Below are 19,536 nucleotides of genomic sequence, written 5' to 3' on the forward strand. Positions count from 1 at the left end.
ATACTGATTACAACCTTGCTGTAAGTCACTGAAAAGGAGGTCAAGGTTTAAATATGTAGTGCTGTAGTGAGTGAACTGAAAGGACACCGGATGGGCAGATGAGGCATTATAGGATATATAGGATATATAGGTTGTAGGCTGGAAAACTGTATTGCCTCTTTAGGCGATACTGGAAGTCACTCGAGGTCTGCCCCCTGTTGCAAAGATGAAAATACTACAGATAAACATGTCCTCATTGTCTGTTACAGCCTGGGCAGGCAAATGAAATGACATGGGACTTTAATCAATCGTCAATCAAGAATATGTGTACTGTATGTTTCATACAAATAGACAAACAAAATAAGTAAATAAATCATGACACTGCAAACAAACAACTCCTACCACAAATTCTATAAACACAAAAAGGTTCCCTTTATAAAACATCATCATTTTATAATCATCTAACCAGGAGAATCAAACAAGAACTAAGCTACAGATTATTTAAAAAATAAATAAGATACAGTCAAATAACTACTGACTAGTGTCTTCTCCATCTGAAACAGATGGAGAAACAGAACACACAGACATCGAAATGCATGATTGCTCTTCCAATGCAACCCCCACCCAGCAACGTGTGGTGGCAACCGGCTGTCGCTTTATTAGACAAGAAAGGTTGAACGGCAAGGTGAGTTTTTTGATGACACCTTACAATGCGCAGCTGGGTCCAGATTTATGACAGTCGGAAACAGGAGGAAAAATAGGAGCGTGAAGAGGAGGAAATTACAAAAGGAAGAAATGGTCCAGCCTGATGGCTGCGAGGGTGGTGTTGATGATATCACCCTTATTGTACTAAAAACTGTTTTCAGACACAACACTTGCAAATAGAAGAAGTTGCATATAAAGTTTACATGAGCCCTGTCTCTTGAACAGACACTTAAATATTTTCAAAACATAATAAATGAGAGAAGTTTTATGTGCAAATTGCATTTTTCTGAATTTACAACATTGGACATTAACACCCATCATTATAATGTTACATAAGCATAAATACAGTATATGAAAGGTTGTTGAGAAATAACTTTATAAGTAGCAATTATTAGCATATTCTACATCATACCACAAATAACTAATGCACGCTTTACTGTTATGCTGCTTTAGGGCATGAGAACTCCTCTCACACATCCCTGTCCGACAGTAGACATGGAGGAATATATTTAAATCACTATAATACAATGGTTTTTAGGGCTATTATCATTTTTGCTCATGACTTGCTCAAAAAAGCTTTGACTTTTCTACTCTGACTTTTATTTATTTTTTATTTTATTCATTTATTTTCCTTTATATCTCTATATGTTTACTGTGAGACCATGTGGCAGAAGATGATTTCTCAGATCTTAAAGCTTCTTAACGGGAATTGTGGTTATGCAGCACCACCACAGTCATCATCTTGTTCCAGCTTTTTGCTGAATCCATATGATCAGTGGGAAACTGTTGTAAAGGTGCTGCCTACATGTCACAGCACCCATCATGTTCAGTCAGCGTGATGCCAGCTGATCCAGTTACGTCACGATGAGGTCAGAAAAGAGGCGGAGAGCGAGGAAGAGAGAGAGAGAGAGAGAGAGATCACAGATGTGATTCAGTCCTCTGTGTATAAGAGTAACGATGAAAACAGAGTAACACGGTGCCTGTCGTGGCGTGTGTGATGTTTCAAGCTGTGTCATCCATCATAAGACAAAGTGCGGCTGCTGTGTGTCAGCGGCTCTGACGCGCGCACGCAGCATCCTCTCTGGCATCCACGAGTGAATGAGGAGCGCCGGTGGCCGACAGGGAGGGGTCCTTTGATATCAGGGCTGCCTCCTGCTGAATGGAGCCCGGCTGTGTCCAGGCAGCGATGGCCATGGGAGACGTGTCGAAAAAAGCGTCTGCTCGGAACGTGGCAGTGGAGAGAAAAAACCTCATCACTGTGTGCAGGTGGGTTTTCCAAGGGCGCCTGTCTGTGCGTTTCAGTGTCCAGGTAGTGCAGACCCGAATGAGCTGAACGTCACGTTTGTGCAACATTGCTGTAAATATCGACAGGCTCAGTTGAGCTGATAGAAATCATTTGTGTTTTTGTCTCTACCAAAGATTTTAGAGGCCTGAATGTAGCGCAAGGGTACAGCGAGTTTGACATCCACGCTTACGTCATCCTTATAATAAGTCTTGGTTATGAACTCTGAGATGAGACTGTGGGCCTGTATGTGCACAACGGCCTTTCACTACAAATACTATTTTTTGAAATATAATATGCCACAAATGACACAGATACAGACTCTCTCTGAGCTCAGCAGTGTCATCTCTGTCAGTGTGATTTATTTCCCTGCGTCTGATGGCGTGGTTGCTATGGCGACAACCTTCCAGGGCAAATGACTAGCTGGTACCCTAGGGACTCAGGGCAGGGAGGCTTTATAAGGCCTGTACGTCAAGCCCTGATTGGACTCTGTGAGAGGTTTGCACTTAAACAGCCTTCATTAGCGGCACATGCATGTATGCAAACACACACTCGTTGATGATTACAGCTACTGTGGAGGGATTCAGCTACAAGCAAGGATTCCTGCAAGCATCCTATTTTAGGAGAGCACTACAGCTTGAGATTTATAGATGCTGCTTTAATAGGGATGAACTCATAGAGTTAACTCGAGAGTTATAGTTTCAACACATGCAGCACACACACTGAGATACGTTAGCTGGGGAGGTGAACAAGATGGAACCTCTGCTGAGCCACTGTCAGGTGTATCTGGATCGTGTCACTGCCCTGCTGTCTGTACTGAACAGGCGATTGTGCTTGTTTTGATGTGGAGGATAGTCAGCCAATTATTGTCCAGCATCTGGCCACAATCGGAGCAGTTGAATGAGACATTGTTGGCATTGGAACAATGGGGAGTGAACTCCTTTGCCTCAGTGGCTTGTGTTTAGATAAGCATTGTCTTACTGACACACGCACACACACACACCAGTCACACTGATGGTGTGTACACTGCAAAACATGACTAATATCAATTTGAAATCATTTCTGACTATCTAATATTAAGTAAATTGTTTGCATGTCTGACACAGCACTGGGCTGTTTCCCAGGGTCACTGCAGGACCATGTCCACTGGGACTTAGCTGGTCCATTCACTACACTGCATTTTATTGTCCCTGAACAAATAGCATTTGACAGGTGTTCTTGCAGCAAACAGACCTTCTGAATTATTTAGTCTACAGGTAAATATTTAGAGGTGGTCACTTCAGGAGAAGGATAATGTTGCCTGAATCAGAATACTTTGTGTGCTGGTATAATGTAACAATACAGACTGCATATTAGGCGTTTTCAGTATTCAGCCATGTTAGCCTTCCAGGGTGTCATTGTGTCTGCCCACAGCAGGAATGAACTATTAATTCATGTTCAGGTTATATTAACTTTGCTGATCTTGGTGCCTTTTCTTAAACACCATCACCAGGTCAAACTTTATATTTCCCCAATTATTTTATCTATGAGCAAATTTGTGCTAAAGCAATTTTATATTTAGAATGTTCTGCTTTTTCTTTGACGTCTTCCTGTTTCCATGACCAATAAAATTAGATTAAGGCTAATTACTGAAGGCAGAAAAACTCAAAATTCACATGGACATCCATCAGAACATTTGCAAAATTGCATGCTGTGATTTAAAGAACAATAGGCTTGTTAATATATATGTTTTTGATATATAGTATATATATAAGATTGATATATAGTTTTTTTTTCTTTTTGGGGTTTTTTGGCTGGGTATTCTGTTTGCTATATATATATTAATGTTAAAAAGTATTGTATGCACGTTTTAGTAAGCAAAAGGTAGACAACTAAAGTGAATCACAGGAAGGCGTCCTTACAACCATGAATATATTACAGAGTCATAAAGTTCAGTTGTCCAGTAAAAAAGAAAATTGAGTTGGAGCTTCCTGAAAGCTCTCCCTGAGCATCATTATCACGCTAAATGAATGAGTCAGCAGGAAATGGATAGCATGATGTCAGTGTTCATAGTGTTCATTGTCTAAAACAATCTCATGACATGATTTCATTTATTTACTTTAAATCATGATTAATTGGAAATTTGTGAATAATTTTTATCAAGTAGAAATTAGATAAAAGTTTAATTATAGTTTGATCTGTGACAGGTTCCTCATTCATTAAAGTGAAATAAAGAAAGCAGTAATCTGATGATCTGTTCCCTGATTAATTGATTCCCATGATGACTTTTTACTGGCAGCCAAGCTCTTTGTTTTAAACTCGTCTTTCTCTCTCCAACACGTGTAGGTTTTCAGTAAAGACGCTGTTAGAGAAATATACAGCCGAGCCCATCGATGATTCATCTGAGGAGTTCATCAACTTCGCAGCCATCCTCGAACACATCCTCAGCCACCGGTTTAAAGGTAATAAACCAAAAGAACAGGAATATTTGTTGAATATTAACTGCATCTTAAAGAAATTCAATAACGAGGTTTCAAAAGTTGGAGTACACGTTAGAGGGACCTGGCAGCCCTGTGGTTACAGCACATGCCATGTAAGCACAGTCCGACTGAAGACGTTAGCTGCATGTCATACCTCCTGTTCTTCTCCCATATTTCCTGTCTGCCTCTCACTATTACAATCAAATGAAAGGAAAAATATCTTTTAAAAAAAAGTATGTGTTGTTCAGTGGAAGCTGAATGGAAAGAAATAACAAACATTTTCAAATGCATGAGATGAATGTTTGTTATTATTACACGTAAACATTAACTGGAATCAATTTAATGTCAACCAGCTGCTGTCTAAAACTGTAACTTCATCAGTGTTAATGTAAACAGTAACAGTGGGAAAAATCTGTGGACTTCCTTCATTACCAACAGCTGTTTGTAAAGGCACCCACACTGTAACCGAACCAGTTGACCCAAGGCTCCCCCAAGGCTGTATACTGAAATCAATAGACTGTAAAGAAAATATATAATTCATGTTACATTTTCTTTTTAGGCTCAGGCAGCTGGTTCGATGGCCAGAGGTGTTACTGGGATTACATCCGCCTGGCCTGTGCCAAAGTCCCAAACAGCTGCATTAGCAGCATTGAGAGCATGGAAAACATCAGCACTTCGCGAGCAAAGGCAAGTCTGACATGAAGTGATGATTAGAGTATAAATGATGACGTTAAAAAAAAGCAGCAGTGCAAAGTGAGAGAGTGAAAAACAAACATATGGCAAAACAGGATGTTTAGGATGTTCTGGTTTAACCTCTGCTGACTTCTTCAGGGTCGAGCCTGGATGAGAGTAGCCCTGATGGAGAAGAGGCTGTCTGAATACATTGCTACTGCTCTGAGGGATAGCAGAACAACCAGGTCAGAAACCCCAAATATCTGTATATAGAGCAGTATCGCCTTATTCCTGTTTTTCCTCTTCCCACCTGCTTGTACATGTCTCTGCACTTCAGGAGGTTTTATGCAGAGGGAGCCATCATGTTAAGAGAAGAAGCCACTGTGCTAACAGGGATGCTCATAGGTCTTGGAGCCATAGACTTCAGGTGAGGAGCCATGAAGAGTCACTGACATTTATGTACCGTCATCGCCACATCATTTTAGCTGTGTAGACATTTGATAGTTTTTTTTTCCTGCTGTATTTGTGCGTGGTCTCTCTTCCATAGTTTTTGTCTGAAAGGGGAGGCCCTGGATGGGAAATCATCTGCTGTGATTGACTACACACCATACTTGAAATTCACACAAAGGTAATCTTTTGAATGAGGAACCAAGGCATGTTTAGGTTTTATATTGTATATAGTGATATATAGTGCACATACAGTACTATAGGTATGATATTATGCTCAAACTGGCTTCTTCTGTTGTAGCTATGATTATCTGAGTGATGACGAAGATCGACAGAGTGTTGACAGCAGCACAAGTGATGACAGCGTCCCTGAACACCCCTACATCCCCCTGGTTGCTGAGGAAGAGAGCTGGAGCACAAAATGTCGCAAGATGGAGCAGAGGTTCAAGATTGTCAATGCTCAGAAGGTGTGCAGCCATATTTTTCTGTTTGAACATACTAAGCTACAACAACACAAAATAAATATTGTAAATCATGAAGCAACTCACATGGATTATGTCTAATATATATGAAAATGACTTTATTTTTTTACTTGATTTGGACTTGTGTTGATAGGGTTACCTCGAAGAGCTTGTGCGCCTGCGTGAGTCCCAGCTGAAAAACACAGAGATGGAGAACAAGAGGCTAAAGGCCAGACTGGAGGAGCTACAGGGCCAGAGCCAACAGGAGAAGAAGGACCTGGAGGCAATAGTCCTTGAGCTTCAGGATCAGCTGTGAGTGACGTAGACAGATATTATCCAGGTTTTATTATGTTAGTGACACAGCACAAAGACAAAGAGATGCGTGAAGAACCTGCAACAGCAGTATCCAAAATAATTTATCTTAGCATTGTTATCAAATCGCGTCTCATTTCTTGTGCCTCATGGTTGTCAGGACCAGCTTGATTCCATGTGACTCCAGCCACTTGGCCAAAAACCTTTCAATACCCCTGATCAACCAGTGGCCGGTGCTTCAGCAGTACAACAACCAAGAGGACGTCAAGCTGTTTCGCAGGTTTGACTAAGTGTTTGTTTCCTGGACTCAGGGAATTGTACCATTTTGTATTGTTGTTGAATGTTGTCTCTTCATGGCAATAAATGAAATAAGAATCACCCCACTGTAAATTTATTATATTAATAATTTATCACATAACCTACTTGAGCTATTTAATCATACACAGTGCACAATATAACAGACATGAATAGCTGATAGGTTAAAAGTTTAAACTATCACACCTACAGTATACTGCGCTGTGACTGTTAGGGTTGAAATTAATCACATTTCTAGGGGGTGTATTTCTGCTTGTGATAAAATTCTGAGTTTTAATCTGTATCGCACATGCTCTAGTGCTACACTATACTACTGTTACCATTAATGTGTGTTTCTGTTGCCCTGCAGGAGGAGTTTCCCCAGCACAGAGTTGCTGTCAGTGGAGATCAGCCTGGATTCAGACTCTCAGAGGATTGAGGGGAAGCAGAACGGAGGAGCCTGGTGCACAGGTGATAAGTCTCACACTGTACACTGTCTACCACACTTCTAACTGATTATGACAAACTCACATACACACTGCCATTATATTTGTGCCGGACGTCTCCAGGTAAAGATTACACCCCCTCCATGATGGGCTTGTGTGGATCCTTGGTCTCCCTTCCAAGCTGCAAGTCTCTGGCTAGCCTCAAGTCCAGTGAGTGCCTGGTGAACATCAGCACAGAGAACAGTCCTGCCCTCTCTCCCAGCTAGGGGGTGCCAAAGAAACACTGCCAACCACTTCACAGACACTGAGACGATGCAACAAAAAGACTACTTTTGGTGGGTGGACAAATGCGCTCTTTTGTGGCCCTTACGTGAGTCCCTTTACCTTTATGCTCTGAGCCCAGCACTCTCTCATCTTACATTTTTTAAGTGTTTGTGAAAGAGTCGCCTGTCTGTCTGGGTTTTTCCAACAAAGATGCAGGAACTGCTGCTGTACTGCCCGACCGGCTCCTTCAGTTTCACTGTCTTTCATAGTCCTGACGTGATTAAGCCTCCTGGAATGCAAACAACTGGTTCAATTGAACCTCTCTTACATCCTGACATTTAATTTTGTGCGATTGCAGTCAGGTATCTGTACTGGCCACGTTGATCAGAGCTCACTGTAGCGTTGTTCTGTGTGTACTTGTCCATTTGTCTGTGTCTTATCAGTCTGTCAGTGTGTCTTTTTCTGCCTGTTGCATAATGCTGGCAGAATGGACGAGCTGTTATAACCTTTTTAGGGATCAGAAATGTTTTGCCATATTATATCACACAGAGGACGGAAAAGGGATACAAGTAGAAATGGGAGCAGAGGCTTGAGATGAAAACGTTAAAGATTGTTCAAAAAAGCAGCTTCATGAAATGAGGAGGAATGACAGTTTTGGCCTTGTTCAATCATATAGTAATTTAAGATTTTTGGATGTAAGAAAAGTAAGTGTCAGGCTAAGGTTTGCAGACCTTCACTACAATGTGAACATAACAAATATACTATTATTATGTAATATCTGTTGCATATCAGGCAAAATGCATTGTGACTATGCAGAATTTATGTTTTCATTATTTGTTTCTATAAACCAGGCTTGATAGAATAGTTTCAGCAGGAGAGAAATAGTGAATGTGCAACATGTATTTTTGTGTCATTCATTTCTTTTCCTTTTTTTTACCCTGGGATTTTTTTTTCATAATAACTAATTTCATGACTTGTGTCATTTACCATCATGTCAATTGCAATCTCACACAGTGTTGGGATATAGTGTTTTATTTAAAACTGCAATAAAACTGCCTTTTTTGAAACATTAAATGTTGGGATGTACTGGATGTGTATTATTTAAGCGTAGCTCTAGATCTGTTAGTCATTGGTCTGCTCTGCTGGCTTTACACAGTCAAATCTCTAAACTAAATGAGGATGCGTGGTGGATAATGTATGTGTCAAGTAGCAACAAAGAAGAATAATGTATGTAACAAAAGCTTTTTGCACTGCATTTCTTGTGAATTTAGTAGTGCACTGAAATATTCTTTTAACAACATTTGAGGATTGCCACAAATGTTTACAGACATTTATGGCCACCAGAGGATGAATCATAAAAACTTTGGCAAATCCCCGACTTTTCCTGCAGAGCCACAAGTGAAACTAAAATGTTCTCCTCATCTATGGTGATTCTTTAGCTTTTCGTCATGATGATTCAGTTTTAACTTATTCAATAGTCCGAGCTATACTTTATCATGTTTATTGTGAATTAGCCAATGTTAGCGTAATAAGAAGCATAACTAACATGGACAGCATGATATCCATGTTATCCTCTGAATATTGGCATGCCAGTGTTGCTGTCATAGACTTCTTAGCTGAATGCGCTGAATGCTGTGGCTACAAGAAGAACCTCAGCAATGCACGGGCCTTAATGAATTCCCTCCATTTACATTTAACATTTTTCTGCTACTTGGCCACTCAGAAACTGTGTAACTATAAATCTAAATGATAGATTTATAAATAGAAATTTGCTCTAAATCAATAGCTGGCAACACAGTCATTTCATTTACTAGGTTCAAGAAAAACTAACACATGCTCTTTCCCCCCGTGCCTTGGTCACCTTTTGTCCTCATGACGTTCCTTTGTAGCTTAACTTTGTAAAGCCTGCCATCATCTCTCTTCAGATGGTTTTGAATCAGCCTATGTGAGGTCATAGGTTAGGATCATTCATTCATTAACACAGAGGTAAACAAACAGCAGCTGAAGGTCCATGCGTAAATGTTGGAAATAGACACATTCCAGATTGACATATTATCTAATTAACTGCTCGGCTGTAAATGTTTGGATACTAATGGGTGGCTGGAATAGGTATCTGGTTTCTCTTTGGAAGTGAAAGCAACTTAAATTGCTGGCTGCAGTTTCGCTGCAGAGGTGAACAGGCGGCTAGACACATTTCAGCGCTTCACCTTTTCCTGATAATGCACTTTCACACTTTGGTGTGCCACACACACACACACACACACACACGTTATCTTAACAGGGGCTAACGTTCCATAAAACTACTGTAAGGGCACATTTGAGGCGGTTTTGTTAGGGTGAGTGGCGCTGAGAGCCTTAGCGCCGATCTTGGATCTGCATGTAAAAATGTATGTCATGTTATCTTTGCCCCCGTCTCCTGTCCCACCATTGGCACTCCCTTTTAAACAGAGTCAGGACATTTATCTCCCACAATGCACACTGTCTTACACATGCACACACACACCGCCCAAAACCCTTTCGCAGCCCACCCAGATGGTGCACACACACCCAATTGGGGTGATTTAAAATGCCTCACAATGGTATGATGCAATAATTAATGTAGGAATGCATTAATATATATATGTATATGTAAACAGTTTGAAGGTTTACACTTTGTTTGGAGGGAAATATTGCATTTTTACTACTAATATTAATTTGACACTTGTTGCTTTTCATCAAAGTACAGTATAATAAACAAACAACTTATGATGTATTCTCATGGACTGAGCTATATCTGCAACATGTGTGATGCTTACACATGAATAATCAAATGCTTTTAGTATTTTACCTTTTTGGTCCTTTGCTTTATTGTCTTTATTTAAAGGCTATGTGGGCTACTTTTGTGTAATGAAGTAAAGTTTAAAATGCAGAACATTACACTACATCTACTTTTACTTTACAGATCTGGGTAGGGCTTACTGATGATGGTTTGTAGTTTAAAGGGTAAAACACACTGTTATAGCCATTTAAACACAAACCCTATCAACAATAAACTAAAATGACTGTAGCTTCAGTAATGACGTTTCATAAAGAAGCAATAATAAGCATTTTGGTGTCACTGATATAACTTAAAGAGGTTAAATGTAGCATTTCTATATGAATTTAATCAACTAAACCACTTCATGTGAGATATGAACTATGTGGAGCATCAGTAAACTTCATTGTCCGAGGTTTTGACGGATTGATGGCGCATTGTCCAATAGAATTGAAGTCAGTGGCTCCACCGACCAATCGAAAGTGAGATCCAGGGTCGGGCCCGCCCCCCTACTTAATTAAATCCACACCAGCGTGGTGGTGGAAGTGTTTGGAGTGAAAACGGATCGCGGAGGACCACATTGCCACTTTCTGGGCCTCTAAAACACAGCCCAGCCTGAAAACTTACAATGAAATACACTTCGAGGTTTGCTCGGAAGACGTAGGAGTGGACGTGAAAGTGACTTTTTTGACAGTGGAGCTGCTTCCTCGTTCGACAACGGGGAGAAACTTCTCAACATCCTCACAAAGAGACGTTGCTTGCTAGGCTGCTAACTCGCACACAAACCCAGACAAAAACAACAAAAAAACAACGCATAATCACGGCCGAGAGCTTGATCACACGCTGTTTAGTCACGTCTCAAGTGTCGAGCTAAGAGCTGCAGGTTGGAAATGAGATCTAAATGAGTCCAGGCTGAGTTTTGTAACGGTTTTGAGTAGTCCTCATCATCCTCATCATCATCATCATCATCATCACCACCACAGGAGGAAGAGTTGCATCTGGTAACTTTAGCCAGCTAGTTTCCACCAGATCTCCACCACACAGGGTGCTAGTTCCTCATAGTTTAGACCCAAGTGGTCCCAGATTTGTTGCTGAAAACATGTCTGGCCGAAGTGGAGCCGGACAGACGAGGGGAGCTGCTTCGGGTCCACAGCCCCTCAAAGCTACGGTTCCCTATCAGCTGGCCAGCAAGGCTCGACCACACCGGAGAGATGCAAAGACAGGTATGAGCACAACATGTGGATCACTGAAGGAGTATCTGTGTATAAATGTGTTCCCATCCTGTAAAAGGAAACGATATAGTAGCCAGATGCACTCTTAAATGCTGTTACAACAGCTAAATGCATCATTATTGGACATTAAAGTTATTAATTAATTGTTGAACTAGATAATAGTAAAGCCACATTGATTAGGAAACATCTGAGGCAGGATCAGGTGATAAAACAATAATGTCAACAAAGAGGTCACTCAACATGTCAGTCTGTGACATTGCCCGTACAGATTTTTCAGCAGATAAACTACTAAATGATTAATTCAGTGTTAACGTGGCTCTTTATATGTTTCTTTAGCTGTGGGACTATTAAAATGTTATTGTTTTTATCATACTGTTACTGGAATTTATTTCATAAAGAGTAAACTAAACCTCATAAATGACATAATATTATATATAGTTATTACTACAAGCAGATTTATATTTGTTAGTCTGGCAAACTGTTGTAAAGTTAAGTTAAATTGTTTTTATCTTAACCGTCCTATGAAAAATAAAAAAAATTACATAAGATGTTTGCAAAGACTTGGATGACGACTTTCAATTATTAACACATATTATTATTATTATTATTATTATTATTATTATTATTTGAAAAATTAAAGCAAGAAATCTTAATGTTTAGTCTGTCACTAGCAGTTTGTCATTAAAACAATGACTGCCTTCAGTCAGTCAAAATTGCAACTAACTACAGCAGCAATACTTAAATATGTACAAAAAACAGTTTTATGACGGAAAAATTAGATTAGAAATGACAGTTTTATCCTGTTGACATGTTTGTAATACGTTTCTGGTGGTGACAGCTGGAAAGGCCAAACCGCACCAGCTGAGCTCTGGTATGAGGCGAACAATGTCTCTTGATGCCATCATCGGGCCATACCTGCAGGGACACTGGCCGAAAGAACCAGAGGGCCAGAGCAGCCTGACCCGCATGGACAAATCCACTCAGGTCAGCTCCAAGCATGTGTGAACATAATCATACTTCAACGTTTCTGTCACAATGAAATGAATGGAACGTGTTACTCTACAGGAGATTTTTCCATATTCAGTGTTTCATTCAGTACATCATTAATGTGTCTGTTCAGTTCAGAGTTACACGTTTGCACAGGGAAAAAAATTGATAGTAGACTGGGGGAGGGAGGGAGTGTCCGGTACTTGCATAGTTATTACAGTGTCAGAACCACAGCCATGAGAACAGTCCCTGAAGTCAGCTGACGAGGCCGTTTTGGCTGCACCCATCCTCTCTGCTCTGTCTGCAGGCACTCGCCACTGCTGTTTGGTTGCCCACATCCTCCCCCCCTCTCTTTGTTTTTCAGTTTCTTCTGCTCTTTTGCTCTTCTACAAGTGTGAAGAGAGAATCTGTGGGTGTGGATGGTGTGATGTGGCTGCAGATCAGCCTTTGAGCATGAAAAGCTGATCTGTACTAAGTGTGAAAAGATTGGTAAAATATGTTGTGTAAAGTCTCCATGCTCAGATTTTTTATGATCCAAATGCAACTTTGAGCTAAAGTTCTAGTCTATACACTTATTCATTACCCAGGGCTTTATTGTTTTTAGCGTAGCTGACCATACTGTGTTTTTTTATATTCTTCCCAGACCCCAGACTCGTGGTCAGACAAATCCCAAAGCAGGAGAGGAAGCGGCAGCCACAAACGTTCAGCATCATGGGGCAGTGCTGAGCATCTAAGAGAGGTCAGTCTCTGCCTTTGTTGCTCAACATGCAGGTTTGTAACAACTAAGTTTGCTAAACTGGGTGTGCTTTTTTCCTCATTATTCTTTATGTCAAAGAGAGCAAGTTCTTGTAAAAGGCCTGACTCAAGTTTTCTGACAGCATTAAGCAACAGTAGATCAATGATCTCATCTTTAAAGAAACTTCCTTTTTTACAGCTTTCACTAGCACTGCACTTCTCATTGTTGTTTATCTTTATTTTAAATCACCTAAATCAGATTATCACTCGAAATGTTGTTGTAAAATGTGTGTCATGTAAGTTTAAAGGACTTCCTCTGTGTGTTTGTGTGTGCAAGCTTACTGACTGACAGTAACCTCTCTTCATTGTAGATTGCTAAACTAAAACAACAGCTGCAGCAGCGCAGCAAACCTGCAGTCTCAGGGGGACATGACAAAGACCGCCAACGTGGCTATCCTCAGGAGAGCTGTAGCCTAGGAGCTACGCAGGTAATTACTGTCATCAGCACACAACGCACTGTACTACTTACTTTACACCTGCATGTTATAAATTCTATTATGCATGTTTACAAAGTTGAGATAAAAAAAAAAAATCCACTGAAATTAAAGATGTTTTCAGCTCAACTAGCCACGGGCAAGTGTCACTTATTTGATTCATCAAAGTGAATAAAGAAACTGTGCAGCTCATTGCAGGAAATGAATTAAATAAAGCACTGAAGGAACAGGAAGACGACTACATCAAGCTGCTTCTGCTTTTCAGAACGAAATGCATGGTTCTGCTTTTTAGCACAGCTGGTTTACACCAACTTTTTGCGTGGTACCACGCTGGGGCTGGGGCAGCTTCAGACCAAAGTGTTGGTGACATGATAAACTGATTTGTAGAGTTTATGAAATTAGAGTAGGGAGTTACAGACTTGTCAGTTTTTGTAATATTTATCTAATTGTGGGATTTCCGTAATGCATACAGCACATGTAGCTTTAATACTTCACAAATGAAATACACTTTATGTATACAGCTATAAATAATGTAGCTAAATTCACAATAAAGGCAGCTATAAACTGTGCGATTTTGGGCTGTCTCAGATAAAAGATCACCAGATGAGGAGAGATCTTTGGTCATAGAGCAAAAACGTCCTTCATCACACTGAGAGTTTCAAACAATTGTTGTCTTGCAACCAAGGACAGTCTGAAGCCTTTATGATTTGTTGACTTCGTATATTGAAGCTGATTTAGTACTTATATTCATAAGATCCATGTTAAACAGTGTGACTCACAGAGTTGCTAAAATCTCGGTTTGTAGGCAGATTAAGAGGAAACTAGATTACTAGACTAGACTCTTGCTTCTCAAGAGTGAAGCAGTCTGAATTCTGTCTAACTTGTTTGTGTGTCTTCAGACTCAGCCAATTCCCATCCCTCTCGCTCCCTTGTCTACACTGGTCCCTCGACTGCGCTGTAGCGTGGAGGGTCTCAACCAGGAGTTGGAAGGCATGTTCATCTGCCAGCCACCACATCCTCAGCACAGGGTAACATGACATACATGTAAAATGAGTTTATGTGTAAAGTTTATTATTCTTTATAATAATTATATAAACCATGTTTTTGCCGTCTTGTCAGCTCCTTGATGTTCCAGACGGTCACCGGGCTCCGGTCCCTCCACACAGCTGCAGCAGCGGATCTCAGAGTGACCCTGCCACCACACCCCTGTGCTCATCCTCCACCTCGTCTTCACCCTGCTCCCTTCCCAACTACACCTCCACCTCCCCACCTCACTCTGAAGATGTGCCTCTGGACGTGCACCAAGGTTAGTTTAGTTAGAGTACAATGTGTCCGTCAGTCTTAAGGTCACTACAAACAGAACACACACTGTATATTTAAAGCTTAACTTGTGGCTAAGTCACATGTGAACACACAGGAAAATACAGAGAAAATTCATACTAGTTCCACTGAATTTAAGTAATAACTAAAGGAAACTGTGTCACTGGGTCAGAAAGTACCAAATCTAAAGAGTAGTTCTGTAGTCCAGTCTAAGGCTTGCATTTACATGCATTAGTTGTGCCCGCTGTTTAAAAATCATCAGAGATCGGAGGATAATGACAATTTTGTTTTGTCATTTACAGGAATTTTAATACTACAGAGTTTTGCTGTGTTTATTTACCACATATTTACATTAACCAGAACTGACCATCCATAGCTGCAGTTTCCACCTGCTATGCTCTGTATACACTGCGCATTATGCGTGCGTCACGTTAGGACAGTAAGTTTCTCGAGCCACTTGTGAGATGACCTTAAATATCTGATCCCTGGTCTGAGAACGTCAAGTAGCTTTAATCGTGCAACTGGAAAGTTTCTAATTAAACTGTCAAAGCATAATTAAAAAAATAACCATTAGTTTGAAAAAGAAAGAAAACAAAAGGGAATATTTGTCTGTGTGATGTTCACACCTGTTGCAGCTGCTCAAGATACAGCCAAAAAAAATCAGAAAACCGCTCAGACACAGTGTATATTAAGAAAACCACTTTTTCACACATGTGCAATCACACAGGCAAATGTTAGATGTAAACGAGCACACATGCTCATTATTCATCACAGAGTTTGAAGAATAGCATCTGAAATTGCACAGAACTAATAAAAGTATCTATCAGTGTATATATGCACATCTAGTCAAGTCTCTGAGGGCCTTTTTTACTCTGTTTTCAGGACAGGTTGTGCTTATATCACAAGTTGTAAGCATTTAACCACATACAATAAAGTTTAACTGGACAGGCCATAAAACTATAACATTATCTAATAATTGTGTAAAAAAAGTTTAAAAAATCAGAAATGTGAAAAATATTGTGTGTATTAACCCTTTTATCATTGAATATTGATTGTGCTTGGCAAAATCTGGTCGATTAGTCCTTTTGCATCTAATTTTTGGAGAAATAACTATATTAGTTGAGATGAATGCATCCACAGTAATTTGTTATGCCTTATATATGTTGTTGTAAACTTCACCTGACGGATTTTTCCCTGTCGTTTTCAGGGTTAATAGACCGCGCCGAGAGACGTCTCTTGTCTCCGTTTTCCTTCCAGAATGAGACTGACCACTCCCTGCCTCTGCTCATCTCCTCTTCCCCGGGGCCAAACAAAAGTTGCTGCTTCCAGAGGGAACCTCCAGAGGGCTGCGAAAAGGTCCGAGTCTGCGAGGAAACCAGGTACGTGTTGTAAAGCTTGTTGTACTGAGAGCAGCTGGTTTAGTTACACAAATATTTCATACAGAGGGCTTCAGAAACTATTCAGACTCCTTAAACTTATCAGTGTTTTTTTTTTTTGTTCTAAATCAGTCCCTCCTTCAGTAACCCATAAAGACAACGTAACTTTTTTAAAAGTCTCCACAAACGTCTGTTAACTGTTTCTAGTTTCATCCTGGCTGTATGCTTTGGATCATGGTCATGCTGAAGGGTTAACAGTCACTCTAGTCTCATGCCACATTCAGCAGGTTGTGTTCAAGGACTTCTGTATTCGCCCTTCCTTCCATTCTGACTAGTCTTCCTGTCCTTGCTGCTGAGATGCACACCCATGCCATATAGTTTAATTTTGTATCATCAGACCTTTCATCTGAGTCCTTTTAAAGGCCGGTTTGTTTTCAGTTGCTTCTGTTTAACCACTCTACTGTAAAGGCCTGATTGATCAAGTGCTGCTGAGATATTTGCCCTTTCAGCCAGTTGATGCATTTTTGCTGAGAACATGTGAAGTTCTGTTAGACTCAAAACAAACAAGATGCTGTTGGCCACGATCTGCAGTGCAAAGGCTCTGAATGTTATTTTAATACATTAGCAAGTATTTCAGAATATGTTTTCACTTTGTCCTTATGGGTTATTAAATGTAGTTTGATAAGAAAAATTGACTATATTATTAACAGACAAATTTAATATACAACATAGTCAAGTGTAGAAAAGTGAAAAGGCATGGGAACTGTACAAAGCCACAATAAATACTGAACAGTCATTTCAAACTGGGTCACTGTGTGGATGCCCTCTGGTGGTGACTTTGGGTTTTTCAGTGTGTCAGACATTTATTTATTTTTTTACCTTTTGGTTCAAACCTGAAATTAAAGTGTTTATTTAATTTCAACTGTGTTTAGTCAAAGCTCATTTCCAGCACACGTCATTAGTTTCTCACAGGTCTTCTCTCTTCATTCTGTAGTGCTCCACACCAAAACAAACCAACCCTCATCTCCTCCTGCCCAGACCCCAACAAGGTAAACTTCACCCCCCATGGGGGCTCAGCCTTTTGCCCCGTCAGCCTTCTCAAGCCTCTGCTGCCCTCCATGGACCTGTTGTTTCGCAGCCTTGTTCCAGGCTCCTGCCAGACGATGTCCTCTGGCAACCGGGCTGCTCCCCCAGACCTTGCTACTACTACTACTACAGTCATGGGGGACAGCTCTGGGGAGACCCTCGCTTTCTGATCAAAGCTGCAGATGTTTTCTGTTATGATTGTTTGTTGTGCAAATCTTCTTAGTGGTCCGGGAAAGATTTGTTGCTTTAGTTTAGGAAAGGCCCATTCTTTTCCTACACAGATATAAAATCAATATAAAAAAATGAAATATGAAAGATTTAATATACCGATGTGATCCAAGGGACGTGCTTGGTATGATACTTGCCTTTGGATTTCCAGGCTCTAAATTTCAACCTTATTTGCTTGTGTCATTTTATCATCCAAAGATTTGTTTTTGGCCAAACCTGAGTGTGAACGAGGGTCCTTATGGTGGGACTGCAAGATTCCACTCTTAACTCTAAGATGGGGTTTGTTTTATGATTGACCTTTCACCTGTAGCACAGATTTTTCCCCATTTCCCAAAAGATGCCATGACATAAACTTGAGTCTGTTTTTTAAACTCTTGACTGCTGTGTGTCATCTATATCTAAATGTTAGGAGTCTGGGTTCAATAAGAAAACCTCTGCTTCCATATGTTTGTTTTTTAAGTATTCAAAGATATTTATCTGTAATTCACATACATTTTTTTTTTTTTTTACATAACTCTACCTTGCACCTATTGCTGATGTACGAAGCATGACAAATCAGTTGGGTACTTTTTTTATTTGCCTGATTTTCAAACAAAAAATCCACAATGAAATCACATTTTGATTATCGTAGACTGGAGGGAACTTATCAGTTGTTGGGACTTGGGTAGCATCAGTACCTAAACCCTACTGCTCATGTATTCCTGCTTTAAAAATGTTGTTTTCGTTACGTTGTTTACTTGCAAAAAAAAAGTAACTTGTGCACGTTAATGTAAAAATACAAACCTGTTATTCCTTGATGTTCCAGATGTGTGCTTGATGATATGTTATAGTTGAGGTTTCACTGCCTAGTTGACTGACTAACCAGTTTTAGTGGTATAGATTTGTCATGCTAAATGTTTCTCTGAAGCTGACTAGTTGACATTCAGATAGTTTTATTTCCCGTAGACATGTTTGCACAAATTGAACTGCTACGTTTGAGTTGCAATTCTTATTTTTATATTCACTTTTGTACTTCGATGTAAATGTAAGAGTAGTAATGTGTATTTTCTACATCTTTTTCAATTACCTGCAACATAAGCTAAAAAAAAAAAAATCAGTTAATTTTAGTTTTGTTCTGTCTGTATAAGTGAGACAGGTGTTAAAAGAGATGTTGTACCGGGTGGATTTTATGCACTTCCTGGAGAGGGTTTTTCCATACATTAGTCCTGGGTTTAATGTCTCTGACGGGAGTTTTGTTTGTTGTACACGTGGATGGAAAGTCAACCAACTTCGCCTTGTTTTAGGTTCCTGGTGAAATACTGATTTATTGAAATGTTACCCGTTTCCGAATTAGCCTCAATTATTGTTTTATAAGTTGGCGTGGATGCTGGAGATGTGCTGTTATCTCAGGTTCTGTGTTCTGTCCATATAAATATATCAATGATATTGTGTTGTCTTTGTGATTTATTAAATCAGTCTTACGTCATAACTCTAAATGCCCGGGTCTGAATGTCTGCAGTGATTGATCCAATTTGAGTCCATATAAAGTCAGAACATAGCTGTAAAACGAGCTTGAACAATAATTTATGGCATGAGTTGCTTCTTACGGAAATAAAATACAATTCAACAGCTGCGTTGCTCACACTGACACGTCAGAGCTTCTTACAGAAAGATCATTCTCTGTAGTTCTGGTCCAAAACCTCAAACATCAGAACCATTACATCATTTATAGAAACAATAAGTTCTGCCACAGCTGCAGAGTGTTCAGGTTATACAGAAACATATATTGCCTGTGACATTTAAATTAATTATCTCCTAATATTATATACATAATTTAATTCTGCGTTGCTATTTCAGTTGCTTCCACTGGTTAATAAGGGAAATGCTCTTGCTGTATAACACACATCTTCACCCCCCCAGCAGGGTGCAGATGTGCAGCTGCTGTCGTTGCATTGTGCGATTGGCTGACAGTAGAGGGGGTGGT

The 19,536-nt window shown here is 40.0% G+C and overlaps 2 protein-coding genes across 3 annotated transcripts; both read left to right on the forward strand.

The window, feature by feature from the left end:
• The first annotated feature begins 1,642 nt into the window (after window positions 1-1,642).
• Window positions 1,643-9,295, forward strand: rundc3ab (RUN domain containing 3Ab). Of its 2 annotated transcripts, none has more exons than XM_026351588.1 (11): window positions 1,643-1,950; window positions 4,292-4,407; window positions 4,985-5,112; window positions 5,257-5,342; window positions 5,435-5,524; window positions 5,645-5,725; window positions 5,846-6,011; window positions 6,160-6,317; window positions 6,478-6,597; window positions 6,982-7,082; window positions 7,181-9,295. In XM_026351588.1, exons 1-11 carry the CDS (start codon window positions 1,844-1,846, stop codon window positions 7,321-7,323), a joined length of 1,296 nt encoding a protein of 431 aa, XP_026207373.1. In that variant the 5' UTR covers window positions 1,643-1,843; the 3' UTR covers window positions 7,324-9,295. The 2 variants fall into 2 exon arrangements, with proteins under 2 accessions (XP_026207373.1, XP_026207374.1); XM_026351589.1 differs by having other exon boundaries at window positions 6,484-6,597.
• Window positions 9,296-10,654: 1,359 nt separating this feature from the next.
• Window positions 10,655-18,998, forward strand: LOC113156756 (protein FAM117A-like). The gene is made up of 8 exons (XM_026352054.1): window positions 10,655-11,338; window positions 12,186-12,331; window positions 12,978-13,073; window positions 13,441-13,557; window positions 14,463-14,591; window positions 14,683-14,869; window positions 16,091-16,262; window positions 17,254-18,998. The coding sequence occupies exons 1-8, from the start codon at window positions 11,215-11,217 to the stop codon at window positions 17,513-17,515; spliced, it is 1,233 nt and encodes a 410-aa protein (XP_026207839.1). The 5' UTR covers window positions 10,655-11,214; the 3' UTR covers window positions 17,516-18,998.
• The last annotated feature ends 538 nt before the right edge of the window (window positions 18,999-19,536 follow it).

The sequence above is a fragment of the Anabas testudineus genome, chromosome 19 (assembly GCF_900324465.2).
Source record: "Anabas testudineus chromosome 19, fAnaTes1.2, whole genome shotgun sequence".
NCBI classification, from domain to species: domain Eukaryota; kingdom Metazoa; phylum Chordata; class Actinopteri; order Anabantiformes; family Anabantidae; genus Anabas; species Anabas testudineus.

What these genes read in the sequence shown, in the direction of transcription:
- rundc3ab (XM_026351588.1), top strand. Translation starts at nt 1,844, where the DNA reads ATGGAGCCCGGCTGTGTCCAGGCAGCGATGGCCATGGGAGACGTGTCG. An exon ending in CTTGGAGCCATAGACTTCAG is followed by an intron (nt 5,525 to 5,644) that starts GTGAGGAGCCAT and finishes TCTCTTCCATAG; the next exon opens with TTTTTGTCTGAAAGGGGAGG. An exon ending in CGGAGGAGCCTGGTGCACAG is followed by an intron (nt 7,083 to 7,180) that starts GTGATAAGTCTC and finishes GGACGTCTCCAG; the next exon opens with GTAAAGATTACACCCCCTCC.
- LOC113156756 (XM_026352054.1), top strand. Translation starts at nt 11,215, where the DNA reads ATGTCTGGCCGAAGTGGAGCCGGACAGACGAGGGGAGCTGCTTCGGGT. An exon ending in GTAGCCTAGGAGCTACGCAG is followed by an intron (nt 13,558 to 14,462) that starts GTAATTACTGTC and finishes GTGTGTCTTCAG; the next exon opens with ACTCAGCCAATTCCCATCCC. An exon ending in CACCACATCCTCAGCACAGG is followed by an intron (nt 14,592 to 14,682) that starts GTAACATGACAT and finishes CCGTCTTGTCAG; the next exon opens with CTCCTTGATGTTCCAGACGG.